Source organism: Chroicocephalus ridibundus, chromosome Z (genome assembly GCF_963924245.1).
Source record: "Chroicocephalus ridibundus chromosome Z, bChrRid1.1, whole genome shotgun sequence".
NCBI classification, from domain to species: Eukaryota; Metazoa; Chordata; class Aves; order Charadriiformes; family Laridae; genus Chroicocephalus; species Chroicocephalus ridibundus.
The window spans coordinates 43,253,561-43,275,658 of NC_086316.1; the positions used below are offsets into that span (position 1 = coordinate 43,253,561).

Sequence of the window (22,098 nt, forward strand, 5' to 3'; positions counted from 1 at the left end):
ACAATACTGTCATGGTTTGGGCTGGACTGGCCACCGAATGAACAAAACCATATCAAGCTCCCAGGATGACGATCACGACACCGGTAAAGTCCCAGACTGGACTCAGCGATGGAAGGGAACTGGATTTTGGATATGGATTCAGGAATGCAGGGATCGGGATCGAAAGCAGATGAACAGAGTCTTCCTTGGATGCTGGCCATCGCAGAAAGAGCTGACCCTTTGATCCCTCAGCTTTTATACCGAGCATGATGCCGATGGGATGGAATACCCCGTGGGTCAGTTATGGGTCTCCCATCCTGTCCGCTCCTCCCTGCAGGTGGGACCCCTCTGTGCTCTCCCACTTCAACCCTCCAATGGGGCACACAACAAAGTTACCTGACCTTGAGTGTTCCAGAAATTAATACAAGCAGGAGCCTCTCTGGGTACCGTTCCTTGGTATGAATTACAAACATCCAGCCTTATCACCGCTAGCAGCCGACACTGTCTGAAAAACATACCATTAACTTCAGAGAGTGCAGTTAGTTAGAAGAGCTTAACTGAAAAGTAAAATCACTGAAAAGAAAATTGGGTTTGTTTTACCTCAAACCAGGACATTAAGGAAAGAAAAGATTAAAAAGTGACACACTGATGCAAGAGTATGCCACACATACATGTAGATGAGAAGCTGATTTGTTGGAAACTTCTACCTCCTGGTGAATTAAAGAGAGTTGCAATGTCGGGCTGCCCTTAACATCTCATTTGCTGTCATTACTGTTGGCATTCTGTTCCTTCTAGGACCATAATACAGACAAATGGATCAGAAATGCAGTACTATTTACATCTTAAAGTCCATTTTGCCCTTTCCTCCCAGGTAAATACATTTAAGTTTGCTTGCCACCAGATAACTCGGAAGTCCTGTACTAGAAATCACTCTTCCATCCCTATAACAAAAAGCTTAAAAGTTATTTCCATTTTGTTCTAAACAGAAATGCATGGCATTACAGCAAGACATTAAGAAATAGGGCTTTATATTTAAAACGAAATGTTATGTTTACTGTTCTATCTAATCTTGTTCCATACTCAGCTATTGTGAAAATTTTTCCTACTGATATGACCTGAAATACATTATTATTTTAGTGTGAAGTCACAGTACTGGATCAGTACAACACACTCTTTAAGAAATCCCTTAATATTCCTAACTGATACGTTAAAATGACATTATCTCAACGAGCTGTTACTTCCTCAGGACACTGCTTGCATTCAACAAGAAGGAAGTTGCTGGGTTATAACGACACGCATCCTTGTGGCAAAACTGGTATCGGTAGGATTAGGCTAGTCCTCAAACTGTTCTTGCCAGCCTAGGTCATTTGGAAACCTGCCACGTTCTTCAGTGAAACCACTGTCTTGTTCTACAGTTTGAGAGTGAATACCTTTAAAGGAAGCAGGGTGCAACAAAATTCCTGAGAACTTTCTTCTTTCTACTGCCTTGCCTTAGTAACAAAGCTTTTAAATGGGATATTCTGGCACCTGGTACCTGGCACCACCATAATCAATTTATTGTTTTCATTTTCTTTAATAACTGTAAGAAAGGCAGGAAGAGCAAACTTTCATCATTAATATAACAACATCCAAAACATTGTAGGTTTCATACTTTTCAACTTAATTAGTCAGAAGTTTCCATTGTGATTAGCAATGAAAAAATACGGTTTATTTTTCCCATTAATATGAAAACATTCCTGAACAATACAGCTTTCAAAAGTGCACACAGTCAGATACGCTGCAGGCGCGGAAGCCTACTTAGCAGCTGAAAGAATGTTAGCAAGAAGTGAGTTTGTAAAACAACACGGAGAAGAGAGGACAGAAAGAGCAGGAACTGCTTTCTGCTAGAAGGCTACGTGAAATTCATGAGAGCAGCTGCCACGACAATTGCCTTCTGCAGCTCGCACAGGAATTCCTCTGCACGCCCCAGCAGGAGTGTGGCCATACCTCTGCCCCCCGGCACTACCGCCGTCAGCTGGGGTTGCAGACTGTTCTCCGAATTCAGCCTGCAAGAAGTCTGGTCACCTGAAGGACTGCGACACACACCACTGCTTGCCACGCTGAGGCAACACACACACACAAATTACCCACGCGCAGCACAAAAGCTTTAAGACTAGTAATAGAGAAGTTGGTTCTGAGAGGCAATAAAGTGAACAGGCATGAACCAATGACGGCTACACACGGCCACATATGCCATTTTCTGTTTGACACACTGCTCTTAACTAAGCGTGTTTTCTCAAAATAATTTTTATTTCATTCCTGTTCTTGTCTGAAAAACTATGCAATACTTTTCATTGATTCTGAAAGCTTAAACATAGTTCTGAAATCAATATATGCTAGAAAATTGCACTGAAATATCTACAGAGCAGTCAAGCTCTAAACAGCTAGCCGTACTGAGATTTACCTTCTTGCTTGCCATGGAGAAGAGGCACAGGAGTATCCCTTCACGAAGAACATCCTGAAAATGACGACACAATGGGGGCAAGGGGAGAAGGAAAAGTCAGACAATTAACAGTGCCTTTAAGGCAGTAGCCGGGGGGGGGCGGGGAAGGGAAGAGGACGGAAGATGCATGAACTTTTTAGGTGATGACCAAACCTTAACACAAATGCAGAAAAAGAAGGGCCCCTGTGACTGCATCAGCTGAAACAAAAACAACACTTAATTTGATTGCTTCCTTTGAGTGACATTCCTCTTGCTTTGTACAAGTAGAATAAAATCTGTGGATTATTCATTTAGTTTGAACTTTAAACTTTCCTATGCGTTTGTATGGTAAGGCTAAAACTTCAAAGGAAGTTCCCATAACTCACCATAAAAGAAGTGTTTCCAGAAAACTGCACTACAGGTTTACAGTCAGCTGTACTACCTTTTACAAGGATTATATGAGATGAAGCTTGGCCAGTTTCCTACAAACAAGCAATTTTTACTGTAACTGAAGATCCAGCAATATATATTCCACACAAGCAAAAGCTTTAGCTGCTGCAGTTCTAAACAATGTGCAATTCCCAACAGCCTCAGAAAATAAACCCAAAGACGACTCAGAGAGTTATGGTTTGCTCAGGTTCTCTTCACAGCCGGGAGGGAAAGGGGAGGAGAGCAAGGACAGGGACACAGGAATTTATGCATTTCTAAACTGTATAAAATAAAGCCTAAAAAAAGCTCATGCCTTGAGCCTGGAAAAGCTCATGATTCTTCCTCCATTTTTACCTTACTTAGCAAATTACCGCTAGTTTTCCTTAGGCCATTTGGAGTCTCAAAGGATGCTTCTCAGTTGGGGACGGGGCAGTAGGACAACGCTGACAGTCTCTCACAGCAATTCCCAACAGTCTAATAGACATTGTTCAGGAAAAGAAAAGGCTTTGGGAAAAGATGCTGACAGTCCAATTGAAAAAGCCCTCTCCTGGCTACCAATTTTACATTCTTTGGAAACACTATCAACACTGCGCAGACATCTCCTGTCATTCGTCCTCTACTCCTACTAGAATTTTAATTCTTCTAATTTCAAAGAAAAAAAAAACAAACAACACAAGAGAAGGGAAAAAGATGGGAAGAAGGAAAAGGAAGAACAAAAAACCCAATTAATCCAATTCTGATACTCTATACACTCAACAAGGTGTATATTTTTCTTTTAAAGTGACTAAACAGTTTCCACCAAAGTTTAAATTAAAGTTTTAATACATTTATTTCTATACGTTCTAAAAGCAGAAATTAAAAAAAAAATCAATCAAAATTAAGACCAACATTAAATATACATATACAACAGGTTTGTAGCAAAAGTTTTGACTACGCTATGAAAAGGTTAGACAAGTAATCATAAGAATAAACAAGGTGGCCTTGCCTGTGGGTTCAAAACTATTAGTAATGATTAACATTAACATGACAAGAAATAGATTCCCCATGTTACAATCATTCTATTCTGTTAATAAAAGATTTAAAAATATTTGGCACTTTAAAAAATTGTTTAAAAAGATATACAGCTTTTAATCTCACTTATGTATAGGGTGGTATTCCCCCCTCCCCTTGAACATTTAGAAGAAAATCTTTCATTTCTCTACACTTCAGGTTCTTGCACACTGAATATGTATTCGAATTTTCAGGTTGGAATAGTCAGAAATGACTGCATTTAAACAATAATTTTTTGTTTAAATTTATTCAACTGCTTTCCTCCAAGAAAAGACTAACAGTCTCCTGTAGCTACCTTTTAAAAATCAGATAAGTAATCATCCTTGAAAAAGTATAATAACAAGATAATTTTTTGTTGTTACCCATTTCCTGACAAATTCTGCTACTCCAGATCACCAGTCGAGGACACTGAGGATTTTGCAGAATGAAAACAATACAAGAGTATTTTAAATCAAAACAGAAATATTTGAAAGTTTATTTCAATACTATCACCATAACAACCAAACTGCTAAGTTTTGCTACAACAAGTCATCTCCTCATCTCATTTTTCCATTATTTTTTCTGATAAAAGACATACCATTTAACTTTAAACTTTAACTTTCAACAGTCCTTCAGGGGAAATATGACTTAAATGCTCCCCAATATACAGTCTGCAAGTTTGCACACCTTATTTATTCAAACGTTTCTTCAATTGTTCTAGATGCCTTGCATCAGCATCCTGGAGAAGTAACACAGTGGCTTTTGACTGAAGTGGATTAAACTCTATAGTCATCAAACAACAGAGATCTATCAGTTGTTTTTGACATTTCTCTAAACCATCCTTAAGCTTCAGATGTAAAGCTGGATCCTTTTTCAGCCTATTCATTTCAGGCACTGAAAAGCCAATCAAACTTGTTAGAATATCATCAGCAAAATCTACTTCAAGATAGGCTGAACCATCAGAAATTTTTGCCTTTATACCCCAGGACCCATTGCTGCTTGTGAGGTTTCCAGTGAGAGTAACAATAAAACATTTAACTTTCAGAATTCTAACAGTTTCTGTTTTTTTTGCAAGGAGAAGGGAAATATATGTGAAAGGTGGAGAATCTAAATCTAGATGTGCCTCTACTGATCTGCAAGGAAAGGTCAGTGAATCATGCTTCTGCTGATCTGCTTCTGGATCTGTTTTTGAGAAAAATACAGGATCATCATTTAACAGCCTGCTGTCAGAAGTGTGCTGGGATTTATATCTGCTGTCCTCTAGGTTTGTGTCATTCTGCCTTTCTTCAAGAGGATTTTCCAAAGAAAAATCTGCAGAACTGCAGGTCTGATGTACACTCTTGTGCCGTGAAAAGTTACTCATACTATTTCCATCTCCATCAGATACTGTTCTTCCAAAAGTCTTTTGCTTGCTGGTAGCTTCTACAGGCTTGTCTCTTTCATTCATATCGCCTTTTTCACAAATGCTATTTAAAGATGAATTGCAGGAGCTCCTAGATGTGTGTGGAATTCTCTCAGTAATTAAACCTATGTTTCTGTTCATGACTACTGGTGGCACTTCCTCCAGCTCTCTTTGCATCTCTTCTTCCAAAAGAAAGTCATCTTCTAAAGGAAAGCCATCGACATATTCTATGGGAGGTGAAACTCGTTCATCTGAATGAGGCAAAGGACCTCCAGACTCCCATAGCAAAATATTTCCACTGTGCGCGGTTAGTGAACCTGAGGCTGTACTAAAATTGTTGCTTCTACTGCAGTATCCACTTTCTAAAGATGTTCTGTTGTTTAAACTAAATTCATTATTTTCATCAAGACTGGCTAAAAGCTCTTCATCCGAAGGGCCTGGAGTTTGTTCTAATTCATCCACAGGCCTTGAAACAGTTTGGTTGTGACCAGCTTGTCCAACAGAACTAGGGTTTTCAGTTTCTCCAATTAATCTAGCAAGGACTCTTTCCTGAGAATACTCCTCCAGAAAAGCATCCACTTCACCCCCCAACAGTTTCACATTTTCTGGTTTAAGCAGAAGGACTCCAAGACGATATGCAATATTACCCTGTACAGTGATTTTTGTTCCAGGAGGAAGATTACTGCGAAGGACAGGCACTGGTTGATACTCCATGCCCTGAATTTGGTGTACCCCATCAGTTAGTTGCAGCATCAGCATTCGAGTAGGCTTTGCTTCCCAGGGCTTCGGGAAAGCCTGTGTGCTGGCTGTTACTTCTTCATTTACAGTATTTTTCCCTCTTAGCTTCTGCAACTGGGAATACGCTGGCTGGCTAACATCAAGCAGTGAATCAATCTGTATAGAGTAGAAGCCTGATAACTCTCCTTTGGGAGCATCTAAGATGCAGTCAGGCAAAATGGGATATTCCAAATCTCTTAGATCAGTAAGAAGCCATTGCTCAAATACCTGTCTGTTAATCTGAGCTTGACTTAAGTTATTACCACCATTTTCTTCCTGGATCCAACTAATACATGCTTCCAGCCATGTCAAAGGAACTTTAACATGCCATGTCGATGAAAGCCAAGTTTCCACTCTTGCTGCAACATTAGATGTAGACATTTTTTTTTAAGTTAAGAGAGTGAACTCCCTAGAACAAAACCCAAAAAGACATATTTACTCTTCTGACAACAGCTAAAGTTACAACAAATCTCTCACTCATATTAAATAGAAATTTCCTCTCACTTCAAAGTTCTGCTATTCTAAGTGTGACAACATAGAGTCAGTTTAAATGAAAAACACCTGTACAGATACCAAAAATAAGCATGCATTTCCAATATTTGAAGTTTCAATCAGCATAAAAAGTGTGTGCAGTTTATGCGTCATGGAGTATCAGGAAAGTATGGAGACTTATACAAGCAACGTTCTTGGTGACTTCTCCTTTTCTGTTGATTTAATTAGAAACATATAACTGAAATCCTTTTGTTATGGATGGAAAGCAAATGGACAAAAAACCCCTCAGAAGTAGGTTCTCATATATATGCCTTCTCTTTTTTTGATTTCTGTGGGTACTGCTGTTAACACCCAGTTTACTTTACAAATTGGCCCGAGAAGTTATTCTCCCATTTCATCAGCACTGTTATGAAACAGAAGTAAGAGACCCAATCTACAACAGAACCAAGCTGGGATCTGTCAGCAATTGTATCGCAAGGATGACTTTTACACTGTAACTGGATGAAAGCTTTGTACCCGACAACAGAAAGCTAGTCTGAAACATCATTGTTATCTAGAGACCCAGTACAGGGTTTGGGGGCAATAGCACCAACTCTTCGCAGACATCACCTCAGGAACACCAGTGGCTGATAAGCTCTAGCTTCTTGTTAGTTTAGGAAGTAGCTATCCAATAGGAATAGAATAAGAAAATAATAGGAATAGAATAGAATATTTCAGTTGGAAGTGACCTACAATGATTATCTAGTCCAACTGCCTGACCAATTCAGGCTGACCAAGATAAAGCATGTTATTAAGGCCATTGTCCAAATGCCTCTTAAACACTGACAGGCCTGGTGCATCGACCACCTCTCTAAGGAGCCTGTTCCAGTGTTTGACCACCCTCTAGATAAAGAAATTATTCCAGTCTAAACCTCCCCTGGCACAGCTTTGAACCATTCCCTTGTGTTCTATCACTGGATTCCAGGGAGAAGAGACCAGCACCTCCACCTCCCCTCCTCAGGAAGCTTCTCTAAGCCCGAAGTCCTTAGCCGTTCCTCATAGGACATGCCTTCCAGACCTTTCACCAGTTTTGCTGGACGCATTCCTGTACCTTAACATCCTTAAATTATAGGACTCAGAGCTGCCCACAGTATTCAAGGTGAGGCCACACCAAGGCTAAATACAGCAGGATAATCACCTCATTTGACCGGCTGGTTATACTGTGTTTGATGCTCCCCAGGATGCGGTTGCCCCTCTTGGCTGCCAGGGCACCGTGCTGACTCACATTGAGCCTGATGTCCACCAGCAGCCCCAGATCCCTTTCTGCAGGGCTGCTCTCCAGCCATTTGTCTTCCATTTTGTACTCGCACGTCGCATTACTCCATCCTCAGTGCAGAATCCGGCAATTGGACTGGCTAGACATCATGCTATTGCTGTTTCTCCAATGCTCCAATCTACCTAGATCCCTCTGCAAGGCCTCTTGTCCCTCAAAAGAGTGAGCAGCACCTCCCAGTTTGCTATCATCAGCAAACTTGTTAATGGTGCATTCAACTCCTGCATCCAGATCATTGATACAAATATTGAAGAGATATTAGGCTGCCTAACTGTCTGGATCGTGTTTAACCCCTTAGAAAGGATGACCAAGGTGCTAAACTTCCCTACAGAGCGAAAAGAAAACAAAAATTACCATAAGAATAGTTAAGGAGCCCCAGCTTGGGTTGTTGGTTTTTGTTTTTTTTTTTTTCCCTGCTACAACCTGCAGCGAAGAAAAACCACCCTGCCTCCAAGCTCTACCGAAAGCTCCACCACTCGGAAGGCACCGTGCAGGTGCTTCGGCAGTACAGCGCCCGCCTGACACGAGCGGCGCTGCCTCGGCGGGCCGAGGCCCTGAGGGGGAGGCGAGGGGGCTGAGGTGGGGTGGTCATCGCACGCCGCGGCCCCTCGGTGGCCGAGGCCCTTCCCCCGCCCCGAGACACCCGCACTTACCGGGACGAGAGGGCTGTACCGGCGGGGCGGCCCCGGCTCCCACGGCTGCCGGGGAGGGGGCAGGGATGGGGGGACGGGCGGGGAGGAAGGGCGCGGCCGCTCTCGGGGTGCAGCCCCCCAAAAACCCCGCGCGCCCCAGCAGCCAATAGGCGGTGCGCGTCGCGCGCGCGTTTAGGCATCGCGAGAGCCCCGCCCTCCCACCCCCCTCGCCCCCGTGCAGCGCGCACAAGGCGGGGTTTTTGCCGACGCCATTTTCTCGTCTCACGGCCGAGGTCGCTCCCGCTCTCCTTTGCCGACCCCCCACCCCCGCCCCGCGCTGCCTGCGCCGCTCCCACCGCGGCTCCCGCAGGGCAGGTAAACACACCAAACGGCGGCAGCGCGGAGCGGGCGGCGCTGCCCTCCTGCCGGCGGCCGGGCCCGTATGGCCCTGGCCCTCACGGAGGGCGGGGCGGAGCGGGGAAGGGGGAAGGCGTCCGTGCCATCCTGCCGCCCTGACGGGCAGCGGCCTTACCCAATAGGGCGGCGGTAGGCCCGTGGCGGGGGGAGGCGGCGGGGCCAATCGGCGTGTGGCGCTGGTGGCTGTGCGCGTTGGCGGTGGGGGCTGCTCCCCTTTCTTTCCCGTACGCGGCGGGGCCGGCGGCCGGCGCAGGTACGCGCAGCCTGCGGCGGGGTGTAGCCGGGGTCGGCGAGGAGGGGGCGCTGCCCGCGCCTTAGAGGGGGGACACGACAACACAGGCCGGGCTGGGCCTTCTTGGGGCCGGCGGAGCTGCCGTCGCGCCCCTCTCGGCGCCGTTGCGTGACACAGCCATGGGGGAGGCCCGCGTTTACCCTCCCGCCGGGCCTCAACTACCGGGAGCCGCCGCCGTCGCGCTCCGGGACCCCCGTGGGATTCCGCAGGGACGGCGGTGGGATGGGGTGAGGAGGAGAGCGGGGTGTAGCCTCTCCGGCTGATACCGGGGGTTGCCCTTCAGGCAGCGGGGGGCAGTCCGCGGGCCCCAGCGGCCCGGCCCGGCCCGAGGGGAAGGCGAGAAGGGTGGCTGCTGCCGTTACGGGCGGCCCTGGGCCCTGTGGCCGAGTCAGCTTGGCTGCCGGTGGAGGCCGGCAGCGCTAGCGGGTGCTTTCTAAGGGCGGGGGAGCGTCCGCCGCCGCCTTCCTGCGCCCGCCCTTGGTAACTCTGTGCCCGGGGCGAGTTGTCCGGAATTATGGCGGGCGGAGGGGAGGGCGCTCTCGGCCGCGGCCTGTGCGGAGGCGCCCGCGGGAGGCCCGACTGGGGGGAGTGCCCTGCGTTGCCACTCGCCGATTTCGGGGGCGGTCGCGGCGGCGGAGCCCCCTTGGTGGCGAGGCTGTCCCGCTCCGCCGGGTCTCGGGCCGCCGGGCTCTTCCTTTGTGTCTTCCCCGGGCAGAGGGGGTTAAATCTCCCAGCGACCGCGTGGTGGTGGCGGCTTTTCCGCTCCCGGCTCCGCCTAGCAGCGGGCAGGCGCCATTACAGCGGCCGCCATTTCTGCTGGTCCCCTCCGCCGCCGGGGAGGTGAGGCTGGGGCGGCGGGGCTTATGCGGCGCCGCCGCTTTTCCCTCGCGGAGCCAGCCGGGCAGCGGGTGAAGGCCGTGCCGGAGGCGAGGCAGGGAGCGGGGGGGAAAGAGGGAGAGAGATGGGCGGGAAGAGCCGCTGCGCCCCGGGGGGAGCGGGGCTGAGGCGCGCCGGTATTCGCCGGCTCGTAAGTCTGTGGTAGCTGGTGCCGCCTCCCGGCTTTCGTGGCCGCTTTATCCTGTCGGTCTTTATGAAAACACGGCATTAGTCGATTTAATCCCGCGAATTCGGTTTACCCAGAAGAGCACGGTAACTAAGAGCGCCTTACGTGCAGGCGGGTAGGGGAGGGACTAGGGGAGACCAAGCCCTGAACAGTATGTTACAGTTCGCTCCCCGCACCCCTAAAATTCTTGGGGTGATTGGGAATAGAATAACCGGGGTCCGAAAGGTCTATTTAACCAGTGAAAAAATCTGCCCGGCCCCTCCCTACTCTCCCCCGCATAACAGTATTTTGGCAACGTCTGGCTGAGATTTCGCTGACATTAAATCTGTGTGTGTCTGTTAGCTCACTTTCAAGTGCCTGGAAAGACCAGCGTGTGCTGGAAAGGCAGTCTGTGTTGTTAGCCTGTACATGCAGGGCAACAATTACAAATTAACAGCTGGCTGAAAGTATGTTTAAAAAGTTAGATGCACCTTTTTTTTTTTTTTTGTTTTCCTCTGTGGATACCAGAATGAGTGGCTACCATTTGTTGAGGCAGTGAAAAGTCAATCAAATGCAAGAGGGAATATATGGTTGTTTGGCTGTTACCTGTAGAAACACATTTTTTAAGAGAAAAAGTTGCAAAATTATTTCTTTTGTCTAGAATTCTGTCTAATGTGAATACTTGCTAGTATTCCAAGATAACTTAACAAAAGCAGGTCGTAAATAAGATACCTATTTTATAAAATCATGGTGAAGTTTGGCTGCTCTTGAGGTTCTTGGTTTTGTGTGTGTGTAGGATTATCTATGACTACAGAGGGTGGTATTTTTAAAAGATATTTTTTGCTCGTGTGGCTAGAAGTTGTAATTTGTTTTTTGTTCATCTGTTATACTTGAGCGGAAGGCATCCTAAAATGCCTATTAATTAGTATGTTGGTAGAGAATTCATAAAACTAGTTCTGACAATTACAATAACGGGACTTTTTTTAGTTTTAATTGTTTATAACTAATCTGGAGCATATTGTTATGTAGCGTCCTTTAAAAAGTAAATCGAAGGCATGTATCATATAACATGTTGAAAATTGGAACTGGGTGCATGTTCTCTTGAAATATCTGCAAATAATTTTTAGTAAATGTGGTTACTTAAAAATTAATATGTGCCCCAAAACTAAGTGCAGACAATAATTGTTTATCCATAAGTTTACAGACTTGTCTGTTATCTCCTCTTAGCGGTGTGTTTGGCCTGGGTATGCTTTCTTTTATAAAGAAAAACTTGGCAGCAAAACTCACGTCAAACCTCTGGTTTTTGTCTATAGTGAGAATCTGAGTTGTAAGTGAGCAGAGTCGCAACTGATATATGCTGTTTTCATAGGCTCTTGAAGCAATAGGCTGTTGGATTTTGATCCCGCCCAGAATACTTGAGTTTTTCTCTGCAAGGATATATAATAGCGGTAAGTTCTAGAAGCAGGCATTTCTTTTTGCTTTTTCCCTTTAGCATGATGTACAGTTTGCCTTTTCGCAAAATATGTACCAGCTTTTTTATTCTTCAACAGGTTTTTCCTGCCCACCTGAGAAACAAAGGCAATGGAGACTGAACAACAGGAAGAGACCTTTACCAACACAGAGACAAATGGTAAATTTTTTAAAGGACTATTTCTTTTTATAAAGAACCTCTTGAAATTTCAATGTTTTTAAGTATTTTGAAGTGCTTTAACTGTATCAGGTGTTCGTGTCAGCAGTCATTTTGCATTCTGCATTAAATCTTTTCATTTTTAATTAGACCGTATTATGCTTTTGAAACATAAATGTATAATCTTTATGTTGACAGGTTTTAGACATGGGATAAGTAGCTGAAAGTTATGACTAAGGATTTGAAAATATTTCATAGTTAAATATTCGGTGTTTGTGTGGAGAGTGTGAATGTGTAAGAATACTGTCAGGCGTATCCATTGATTGCGTTTTGTTTATTGCAGTTCTTACATGCAGGAGTATAAGTATGTGAAATATCTCTAAAGAGCTTCATTAAAAACTTCTTTGGCATAATTGGTGAGGAAGTTAGGGCATTAGATTCATGCCAGTTTTTTTGCAAACGGTATTTGAAGTGCTACTTTACTATTATTCCACTAGTATTTTGGTGTTGGACAAACTACATTTGAGCTTTTTGCCTGAAAGATTTTTCCCAATTGTAAATTATAAATAAATACAAAGTTGGTGATGCTGCACTGCTTTAAACAGTGTGTCATGAATTTCTCACTGTGTGCAACATTTTCACTTAAATCATAGTTCATAGATTTTTAAATGGATTTTCAGTAGTTAATCAATATGTGAGCTGATGAAGTAAAGACCTATTTCTGAGCTATGGATGCTCAGAGTAGGCATCAGTAATTAGTGTCGGGCTAATAGGAAACAAAGTGTTAATAATACAGAGCATAAATTGTCATGTGTTCTGTTTCACTATGACTTAGAAAGTTAAATAAATATTTGTGTTTCCCCCCTATGGACCTTTCTACAGGCAAACGTCCTGCAGAAGATATGGAGGAAGAGCAGGCCTTCAAAAGATCTCGGAACACTGATGAGATGGTTGAATTGCGCATCCTGCTTCAGAGCAAAGTATGCTTTTTCGTTTCTACTGGTTTTGCTTATAGCATTGCTCAAAGCAGTGATGACAAAGTGTATGTTGGGCTATGCATTTAGAAAGAGTATGTACTTTATTTAAATACAAGATAACTCATTAGGAATAATTTTAAGTGTGTGTGAATGGTAGTAGAAGTGTATTGCGATGGAATTATCTTCAGTGATTCTTTTAAAGGGTAAGTCTCTAAGGATCAATTCAGTTACCTTTAAAAGATGCACTTGCTGAAAAAATAGAGCAGTAGGAATTATAGGGTGTTTTTATATTTGAGTGGAAGGTTGTTATTTTGAGGGGATTGACTGTGTATTAGTCTTTGGAAAGGAAGCACTTCAGAGAATGATCAGCTAGTGATTGTAAATTAAATGTGAGAGGTAAGATGAGAACTTCCTTAGGCTTCTAGTAACTCTCCCAAACAAATCTACTAAACTTGTTCAAATATAACAACGGGAAGAAATGTGGGAGTAATGCTTCAGGGATGACAGTGGTTTTGTTAAAAAGTGTAAATAGTTCCAGTAAAGTTGCGATGTATGAACTTTCTCTGTTGTTTCCAGTTGTTACAGGTGGTTTGTACTTTTTGAAGTATCTTAGTCTTTGGTGGTGGTATGGGAGAATGTTACATTAACTCTGCATGGCATTTCTGACCAACAGTCAAGTTACATGGGGTACCTACCATGAAATGTGTAGCGTGCTGTTAGCATAATGTATGATCTGTGTAACAAAAGCAATACTTTCGCATGTAATCCTTGAAATAACCTGGTAAAAATACAATTCTAGAGTTACTCTTCTTGACTATCTGCCGGTTTATTCCAGTTGACGTTAGAAACTTGAAGTTACTGGCTGTTAACCTTGGCTTTAACCTTTTTCAGAATATATTGCTCTCAGAAGTCACTTAAGTTACAGAGGTATAAACCAAAATTAGCACTTGAAGTTACCAAGAAATGTTGCGTGTGCAAAAGTAGAATTTGCAAACGTAATCTCTTAAAAAAAATTTTTTTTCCCAAAAAAAGAATCAAATAAATTAGGGAAATCATTGACCTACATTACATTCATGCAGTATATTTTTTTGAGTGCTATAGTCCATGAGATTGCTTTAACACAGGCAGAATTGCCTTGAGACTTCCATTTGGAATGGAAATATTAGCTGTAAAATTGAATATCCTTCCCTTTCCTAAGTTCAGTGGTAAGAGCTGTTGGTAATTTTTTCCATGGACAAACTATTTCAGTTTGTTTCAATTTGACTGGAACCTTTCAAAAACAGTACCTGCCTGCCCCCACCCCCCAGGCCAACAGGGTAATGCGAAAATAAATATACTGGGTTTAGTCTTGAGTTCAGAAAAATAGTCTGTGCTGTGTTGGCATAACGTAACTTCTGAAAACTATTTTCCAGAATGCTGGAGCAGTGATTGGAAAAGGTGGCAAAAATATTAAAGCACTTCGTACAGACGTGAGTATATATGAGTTTGAACTAATTTAACACCTATTCTTTCAGAGCACTACCTCAAAAGCTTGTTTACCTGCATTTCTAGAAATGGGAGCAACTCTGGACATCAATAGTCTAGTTACAAGCCATTTGTAGTGATTGTTGGAGTAGATAACTTAGTCCTTCAATTTCTTTTGTAATTAAAACCCAGCTCAACTCGTAGAAGGAGAGGTTTATATTAAATCTCTTCGCTTTTGAATAGGATTCCACTAAATTACACACTTCAATTGAGTTACCATCCTAATTAGAAATATTGACAAAACTTAAAACCCTTAATTGTACCATTTCCCATACAAGTGAATCAATTATAGTAGTACTGAAACCATTGCAGGTGGCTGGCTTAACCCAGTGATAGAGGAATTCTTTAACTTCCTCTAAAAAAGCAAACAAACAAAATGGTCCATCTGTTCTTTAACAGCTTGCACATGGAGCACGAAATCATTAATGTTAAGATTGCTCAATTTAAATATAGGTATAGAACAGTAAAGGAACATTCTATTCTGTTACTTGGAAGCATTTTTAAATGGTCATGACTTACTCACGCATTCACATTTTACAGTGGGTTGACTCTTGTGATTAGACACATGCTCAGCGTTAATGTTGTGTATTTATAAAACTTGGCAACGCTTCTTAAATTCCATTTGTTTACACTCCTGTACTTAACATCAGCTACGATTTCAGCAGTTTTTTCCGATCAAGACTCTGTTCAACACAAGATTTGGCAATATATCACTACAAATCAGTTCCAACTAAGTTCATAAACTACCGCAACTAGAATTGAGGTTTAAGTTGAAATGGTCAGGAATCATACATATGCTCACTAACTTTGGCAGCTAGTTGTATTTTTTCTTTTAGGTTTTTTTTTTGTGGATTTTTTTTTGTTTTATTTTTTTAAGTAAATCAATACGTCACCTAAGTCCAGATAACTTACATTGGTCTGGAAAACCAGCTTTCCCGATTTGCCCAAGGTTCTAGCAATACCAATCTCAACAGGTTTTTGTGTCTACCCTCATGAGCCAGCCTGCTACTGAAACATCATATGTTAAAAGTAAAAAGTAGTTTAGTCAGATCAAGTGACTCATTTTTAAGGTCCATACTGTTAAGCCACAGTCGGTGTAGCAATCCGTTATTGTATTAGTCTTCAGAACAACTTAAGCTTGTTTCATTAATTGAGAGTGATGAGTATAGTTTGTATTAAATTAAAATTTATTGCTTTTCCCCCTTTTCCCTCTCCTTGTTTTTTTGGCCATATATCTCCGTTGCCCATGTACTGGATCGACTTGCCCCTGCGTTGCCCACCATGACGTTGGCCCATCCGCCCCTGAACGCCCATGTGAAAACCCTGGTTGGCTATGCCCAAAAATGTGCTCGTTGCCAAACGGGTACCATACTTGACAACTTCCGATTGAATACCCATGCCCAATGCCAACATCCACGAACGCCAATGACCAATGCAGTACAATGCCAGTGTTTCAGTCCCAGACAGCAGTGGCCCCGAGCGGTATGTCCCAACAGTTTATGCCTCACTGCCTGATTAGAAAGAGAGAAATGTATTTTATTACCTGCCTTTGATATGATTAAATAGTATCCCCTTATAGACGGTGTATTGTTTTTTTTCAAGTTTTCTGTCTTATTTTCCCCATTAAGTCTTTTTGTCACTGAACTTTTACGTGAGTTGCCCACCCAAACAATCCACTAATTTTATTTCAATGGAAGGAGCACAGCTTCAAGTGTTGCATATTTGCTGCATTGTAAATCAAATTGTTTCAAAATAGTCTCTCGCTCTGTCTTTGTGGCCCACCTTGCTCCCCTCAACATTGCCTGTTCATAATTATTTCTGATGAAATGCTAACTCTGGTTCACTTTCCTTCACTTCTCATTTGTTTTGTCTTTTTTTTGTCTTGCATTTGTATTTGTTTTCTTGGAGAGCCCATTAGTAATCTGATTTCTAACTGGTCTCATAACCTTGCTCCAGATAAAATGTTCACCACTTGCATATCCCCAATTTTTCTATGAGAAGGTGTGCCGGTTTTACCAATGTAATAGCGAGGGTTTCCTAAATTAGTGGTGGCGGGGAACATGAATTTTCACTTCTACTTTCAGTTCTGCGTCAGTTTCTTGCCCACTTAATCTGAGCCCTTCCAAAAGTCCATTCTGTCTTTCTTTCTCTCTCTCTGCAAGACCTACCTAATCTTAAATTTATCATGCATATGTATTGGGCATAAACAAAGATGCATGTGTTGTAAATTGAACAAACAGGTTTACTTTAAATGGGGAATATTAATTATAAGCTCTTCTGTGTAGTAAATATTGCTGGAATTTAGTGTATGATGATGAAAAAAATTTACTTCTTCTTTTCCACCTTCTCCATATTGTCTGGCATTACGGCCTCCAACAGCATCTTGAGTATAAGTGCAGATATAGAGACAATTGGAGAAATCTTGAAGAAGATTATCCCTACTTTAGAAGAGGTATGTTTCTTAATGTTTGTTTCTTTTCAGAGGTAAAAGATTAACTTTTGAAACGAGATGATTCTACATGAGTTGCTGCTCTCTAAATACAGTAAATTAGAAAAAAAAAACCAAAAACCTTTTTAAGAAGGGTTATGGCTGTCAAACTACATGTTTGCTTTTTTTTGGTAGAGGACAGAGTCAGTCACAGTTTATTAAATGAACCTTTCAAACAGCCTTCCCACTTTCAAAATACTTGCCTCCTGATTTGTTCCATCGTTGTTTTTAAGTAGTTGCATTGTAACTTGTATCCTGTATTGGCTTTGTCAGTAAGAATATTGCATTCTTTGATATGTTCTTACATCTTTGTAGAAAGTTGTGCAATGTAATGTAATAAATAAAGAATACTGATGTGGTATCAGTTTATGTTGAGGGTGAGGTGCTTAAATAGTTCTTATCCTATCAAAGGAAATACAGGATTACAATTCAGCAATTAATCAGGTCATACCATTGTGTTTGGAGAAAAAACTTAACAAAACTACAAATATTTTTACATTTTTATGTGACTAATATTTTATTCTTTTCCTTGTACGCATCCTTCTTACAGTATCAACACTACAAAGGCAGCGACTTTGACTGCGAATTAAGACTTCTCATTCACCAAAGTTTGGCAGGAGGAATTATTGGTGTCAAGGGTGCTAAAATTAAAGAACTCAGAGAGGTACTTGTTCTTCTGAGATTTGTTTTCTGTTTAATAAAGAACTTAAGTGTTTTGTGTTCATAAGGGGCAAATGTATCTTCTGTGCAGTAATTCCTCCAGAACATACTGCATACATGATTTTGATGTTCTGAGTTAGATCTGCAAGTTGCAACTTCCTTGCAAGCCATCAGAAGTAAAGTTGCTGGTGATAGAGCCTAGGGCTTCTTGTCAAGCTTCTAAGGCATATTTATGGGAGAGTAGGAAAGGAATTTTTTTTTGTTTTTTTTTTAAATTGGCATTCCTCACTCCTTCGAGAATGAACTGCTGCATAGTCAAGATTTAGTCATGTGGCTGGACATGCAAAATAGTTAAGGGTGAATGCATGTTCAGAAATTCTTGTGGTGATAATTCAATAGATGTCTGACTTACACAGTAAAGGGGCTTTACATATATTTTTTTAGTTTTACCTCCTAGAAGACCATTGTTTTCTTTCAGTGAAGGAATGAGATTTTAAAAAGTTAATGGTTTCTATGAACTGAAAACACCTCTGTTTTCTGTCCTTTCTTGGCATTGTGTCAGAGGCAATTTCAGATCAGTTCAGGTATAAGCTAGTACCTGTTCGCATGGATTGAGAAAGTCAAGATAACTAGACATAATCCTAGCAACATTGCTGTCTTGCATCCAAAGCGTGTTTTCTTGACATGTGAAGGTTAATAGAACTTATAAGTTCACAGTGTATATGTGGTCCTTTTGCTACTATTTAATTAAATGATGGTGTGTAGGTGGGCCATAATTGAAAGTGGAGAAAATTGAACTTTTTTTCCTCTTCACACAAAACGATGTCAGGACAGGTCTTTAAAAAAGGAGTTGGGGGTGGAAGTAACCCTAAAATTAAATTTGTTGTGAGAACTCAGAAGCACTCATGCACTTAAAATGGCTGGGAATTTAATTGTCTTTTGGATTGTTTCTTCAAAAACATTTTAATGGGTTTATAAAGTTGTTCACAATCCTTGTATTAAACAATCTTGGATTTTTTTTTTTCTTAAACAGAACACTCAGACCACCATTAAGCTCTTCCAAGAGTGTTGTCCTCATTCTACGGACAGAGTGGTCCTTATTGGCGGAAAACCTGATAGAGTTGTTGAATGTATCAAGATTATCTTGGATCTTATCTCTGAGGTAACGTTTATTAAATTTATTTTATTCCTTCATTGCCATTCATTAGTGTTAGGGACCATTTAAAAATTATCTCTTTCAGTTCCTGTTCTGAATTCAGGACCTCCTACTTTCCCGGTACCAAAGTGATTGTTACCACCATTTGAAACTGTTTCCATTTTTTAGAATTGGGATGCACATTATGGGGGAGGGAAGCAATTTTTGGTACTACTGGGCCATTATTCATGCTTTGCATATCACTAGATGCAAAAATTGAAGAGGAAGGGAGACAAAATTTATTTGCTGCTGATAAATAACAGCAGTTTCTCTGTCGTAGTTAAGGTCACAGGAAACACATACCATCTCCTCTTTTCTTACCAGCATTGTGAAATCAAGAACATATTCCAAATGCATAAATTCATATTTATACATTTAGTATATTAATTTAATTAAATATGAAATTGTCATAGTTCTAATTGGGTTGGGGGCATTGTTTTTTTGTTTGTGTCTTGTAGTCTCCAATTAAAGGACGGGCCCAGCCTTATGATCCCAATTTCTACGATGAAACATATGACTATGGTGGCTTCACAATGATGTTTGATGATAGAAGGGGACGTCCGGTAGGCTTTCCGATGCGTGGAAGAGGAGGTTTTGATCGAATGCCCCCTGGTCGCGGTGGACGACCTATGCCTCCGTCAAGAAGAGATTATGATGATATGAGTCCTCGCAGAGGACCTCCACCGCCTCCACCAGGTCGTGGTGGTAGAGGTGGCAGCAGAGCTCGTAATCTTCCTCTTCCTCCTCCACCACCTCCTCGTGGCGGGTGAGTTGTGGCATAAATGCATTCTGCAAAACTCAAGTTGTGTACACTCTTCGTGAATCATGTTCATTTTCTCGGTGTCTTTTCCACACTTCCATGTTGGTAGTGGTGTATTAGTGAGTGTGTATTAGACCAGAGTATTTTGAAAAGTACTGGAATTTAATTATTTGCTGCACTGTACTACTCTACCAGAACTATAGTCAGTAGTTTTGAAACTTCTGTGTTATTCAGTACTTAGCTAGAGTAGTTTGGAATTAAGTTGTGTGTGAACCATGAGTGTGAATATTTAAATTAGACTGGATGAACTATTTTATAGTACAAAGTTTATAACACAATTCACATGCTGCTGCTTTTTTTTATTTTAGAGATCTTATGTCCTATGACCGAAGGGGCAGACCGGGAGACCGTTATGATGGCATGGTATGAATTTAAAATTTGCCTTGTTCTGTTCCGTAAGCACAGTTAACATGCTGACTGTCTGAAGATACTGTTGCTGAACACATGCACTTAAGTTTGGGACATGCATGGTTCTGATGATGCAACCAAAATGTTTTGTCCATACAAACGGTCCGTCCGGTGGAGGGATGTTTGGGGTGTAAGTGGTGTCTGAGACATGATCTCTTTTTTTTTTTTCTTTCTTCCGTGTCATCAAAAATGATATAGAAAGTTTGACAGTGCTCTACCCTGCAGGTTTTCTTGCCCTGACTGTCTTTTAGATTTTTTCAAATCAGGATGACAGAAATAGGAATTGGTAGGCTTTTGAGACAAAGATACATCAGAACAACATTGTCTGAAATTCTTTGATCCGTATAAGCATTCTTAACACTAATTTTGGAAAACAAAAGTATAGATAGAATAATACAGATTATAGAATAGTATCTATGAAGAGCTCTAGTTGATCTGGAAAGTGATTGCTCTTTTGAATAAATTCTTGTCTATTTGCTAGTTTCTCTGTGTGCAGAAAATCCACTGTAGTTCCAGATGTTCTGGAGCTAGAGCCACTGCTAAGTTGAATCCTAAATAAATTAGGTACAATCAACCATATTAGTGCTAATACTTAATACTAATGCTGAGGAAAAAAGTCTCTCATTGTATATGGAAACTCAAAAAAAGGCTTAAAGATAGTCTTCCATGTTGTATTCTGAAATGCAGCTTCCCAGCAGTCATCTGCTGTTGCATTAGATTCCTCTTTCCTGGGAGGAGAAATCATATATGTCTACGAGGTAAATTTTTATGGTAACAATCTTCTTTTCTCCTCTGGCTTTGGTTGGCATCTTCTGTCTCACCTGCCATTTTAAAGAATTTTTTTTTTTTTTAAATGAATTAAAGGAGTAGAGGAAAGCTATTAAATGGTCTACCTAAATGAGTTTTACACACTTCCTCCTTCCTGGGGGTAAGAGTTACTGGAAGTACGTATTGCAAGAATGATACATGCTTACTAGAAATATTAAAAGGAAAAAATTGCACACAGTTAAAAAAATTGTTACCCATGTTACTCTACATGTTAAGAAACTAGAAGAATTGAGAAGTACACCTCCTTTGTACAGCTTTACATGTTTTGAAAGCCCAGATTTTGTGTTCTTAAATTTGCAGCTAACAAAGCCAGCGCTAGAGCATATAAACTGAGCAGCCTGCCCTTCTTTGGGTATCTGGTTGAGCACAGTCTTACTTAGCTTGACTCTTGGGCAGTAGTGTGTTCTATTTTTATTACATTCCAGCAAGAATAGAAAATCCATTTTGACTTCTGTTTAGCCTGACTTTTTTCAGGTTGACCTTTGCTTTCTTGACATGAGTTTCTACAAGTGAAGTCATCACTGTTCTTTCCCCCCCCCCCCCCCCCCCCCCCCCCCCCCCCAACAAAGCAATTTTATTTCCTCTTCACACTGAAGCTGCTCATGACTTTGGCTCCTTTATGACCAAGTATCATAGCCTGCTTAAAGTGAGGACTGCTTCCCAACAAAGACTGTACTTAATTTCTAGTTTAACCATGATCCTAGCGTCTTAAATTGCATAAGTGGATAGGAAGTTTTAGTGTGGATTGTGAGGCTGGAGCTAGAAATGTCATGCCAGAAATGTAAAGTCTTCCTGTGCTGCCCTTTGTTTAATATAGAAACCATTCTCTATCAAAGCACTTAAACTAGAGTGGTTTGTTAACTAAGTAATGCATGGGAAAAGCAGAAGTGCTGTATCACATAGACTCTATTTTACATAGGTGTAATAAAAGGCAAGAACAGATGCTTTTCTCAGATGAATATCTCAAAAATCATGGAAATGTTGAATGTACAGGAATTTTTTTGAGTTCTCTTTTCCACTAAAGGCAGAAAGACTGAGTAGGTCAAGACCTTTAAAACTGAATTTTCTAGAATTCCAGAGACATGACAGTATTGACAGCCTTGTAAATGCTGACATGAGAAAAACCTGCTTTGATTTTAAAAGATAGGTTAATTTCCTTTGCCCACACAGAGTGACCTGCTTAAGAAAATGCTTGTCTGTTAGCCTGGCTTATAGTTGTAGTTTAATTATGCACTGCTGTTGAAAGAGTTCATTTGGTTTGTAATCTCTTTTCTGAAGCTTTATGCTGAAGGACTGACTTCTATTCT

At 41.5% G+C, this 22,098-nt stretch overlaps 2 protein-coding genes across 11 annotated transcripts in view; one reads left to right on the top strand and one right to left on the bottom strand.

Annotated features, from left to right (window-relative positions):
• Positions 1 to 9,184, bottom strand: RMI1 (RecQ mediated genome instability 1). 3 transcript variants are annotated; one of them, XM_063319291.1, is made up of 3 exons: positions 8,535 to 8,941; positions 7,747 to 8,206; positions 1 to 6,486 (listed from the first exon to the last, which is right to left on the bottom strand). In XM_063319291.1, the coding sequence occupies exon 3, from the start codon at positions 6,456 to 6,458 to the stop codon at positions 4,587 to 4,589; it is 1,872 nt and encodes a 623-aa protein (XP_063175361.1). In that variant the 5' UTR covers positions 6,459 to 6,486; positions 7,747 to 8,206; positions 8,535 to 8,941; the 3' UTR covers positions 1 to 4,586. The 3 variants fall into 3 exon arrangements, with proteins under 3 accessions (XP_063175361.1, XP_063175362.1, XP_063175360.1); XM_063319292.1 differs by lacking the exons at positions 7,747 to 8,206; positions 8,535 to 8,941 and adding an exon at positions 9,046 to 9,184; XM_063319290.1 differs by lacking the exon at positions 7,747 to 8,206 and having other exon boundaries at positions 8,535 to 8,940.
• HNRNPK (heterogeneous nuclear ribonucleoprotein K) overlaps positions 8,768 to 22,098 on the top strand; it is a 19,703-nt gene continuing 6,372 nt past the window's right edge. For 2 of the 8 annotated variants that reach the window (XM_063319299.1, XM_063319301.1), the window contains exons 1-11: positions 9,049 to 9,183; positions 11,634 to 11,712; positions 11,815 to 11,894; positions 12,774 to 12,871; positions 14,281 to 14,337; positions 15,831 to 15,874; positions 16,772 to 16,844; positions 17,431 to 17,544; positions 18,574 to 18,702; positions 19,194 to 19,501; positions 19,864 to 19,918. In XM_063319299.1, coding sequence (XP_063175369.1) covers positions 11,846 to 11,894; positions 12,774 to 12,871; positions 14,281 to 14,337; positions 15,831 to 15,874; positions 16,772 to 16,844; positions 17,431 to 17,544; positions 18,574 to 18,702; positions 19,194 to 19,501; positions 19,864 to 19,918 — 927 coding nt within the window. In that variant the 5' untranslated portion in view covers positions 9,049 to 9,183; positions 11,634 to 11,712; positions 11,815 to 11,845. Of the gene's footprint in view, positions 8,889 to 9,048; positions 9,184 to 10,008; positions 10,063 to 11,633; positions 11,713 to 11,814; positions 11,895 to 12,760; positions 12,872 to 14,280; positions 14,338 to 15,830; positions 15,875 to 16,771; positions 16,845 to 17,430; positions 17,545 to 18,573; positions 18,703 to 19,193; positions 19,502 to 19,863; positions 19,919 to 22,098 lie in introns of those variants that run through there. The other 6 variants (XM_063319293.1, XM_063319298.1, XM_063319294.1 and 3 more) reach the window with 5 other exon arrangements.

Coding starts and splice junctions, on each gene's coding strand:
- RMI1 (XM_063319292.1), bottom strand. CDS start 6,458: ATGTCTACATCTAATGTTGCAGCAAGAGTGGAAACTTGGCTTTCATCG.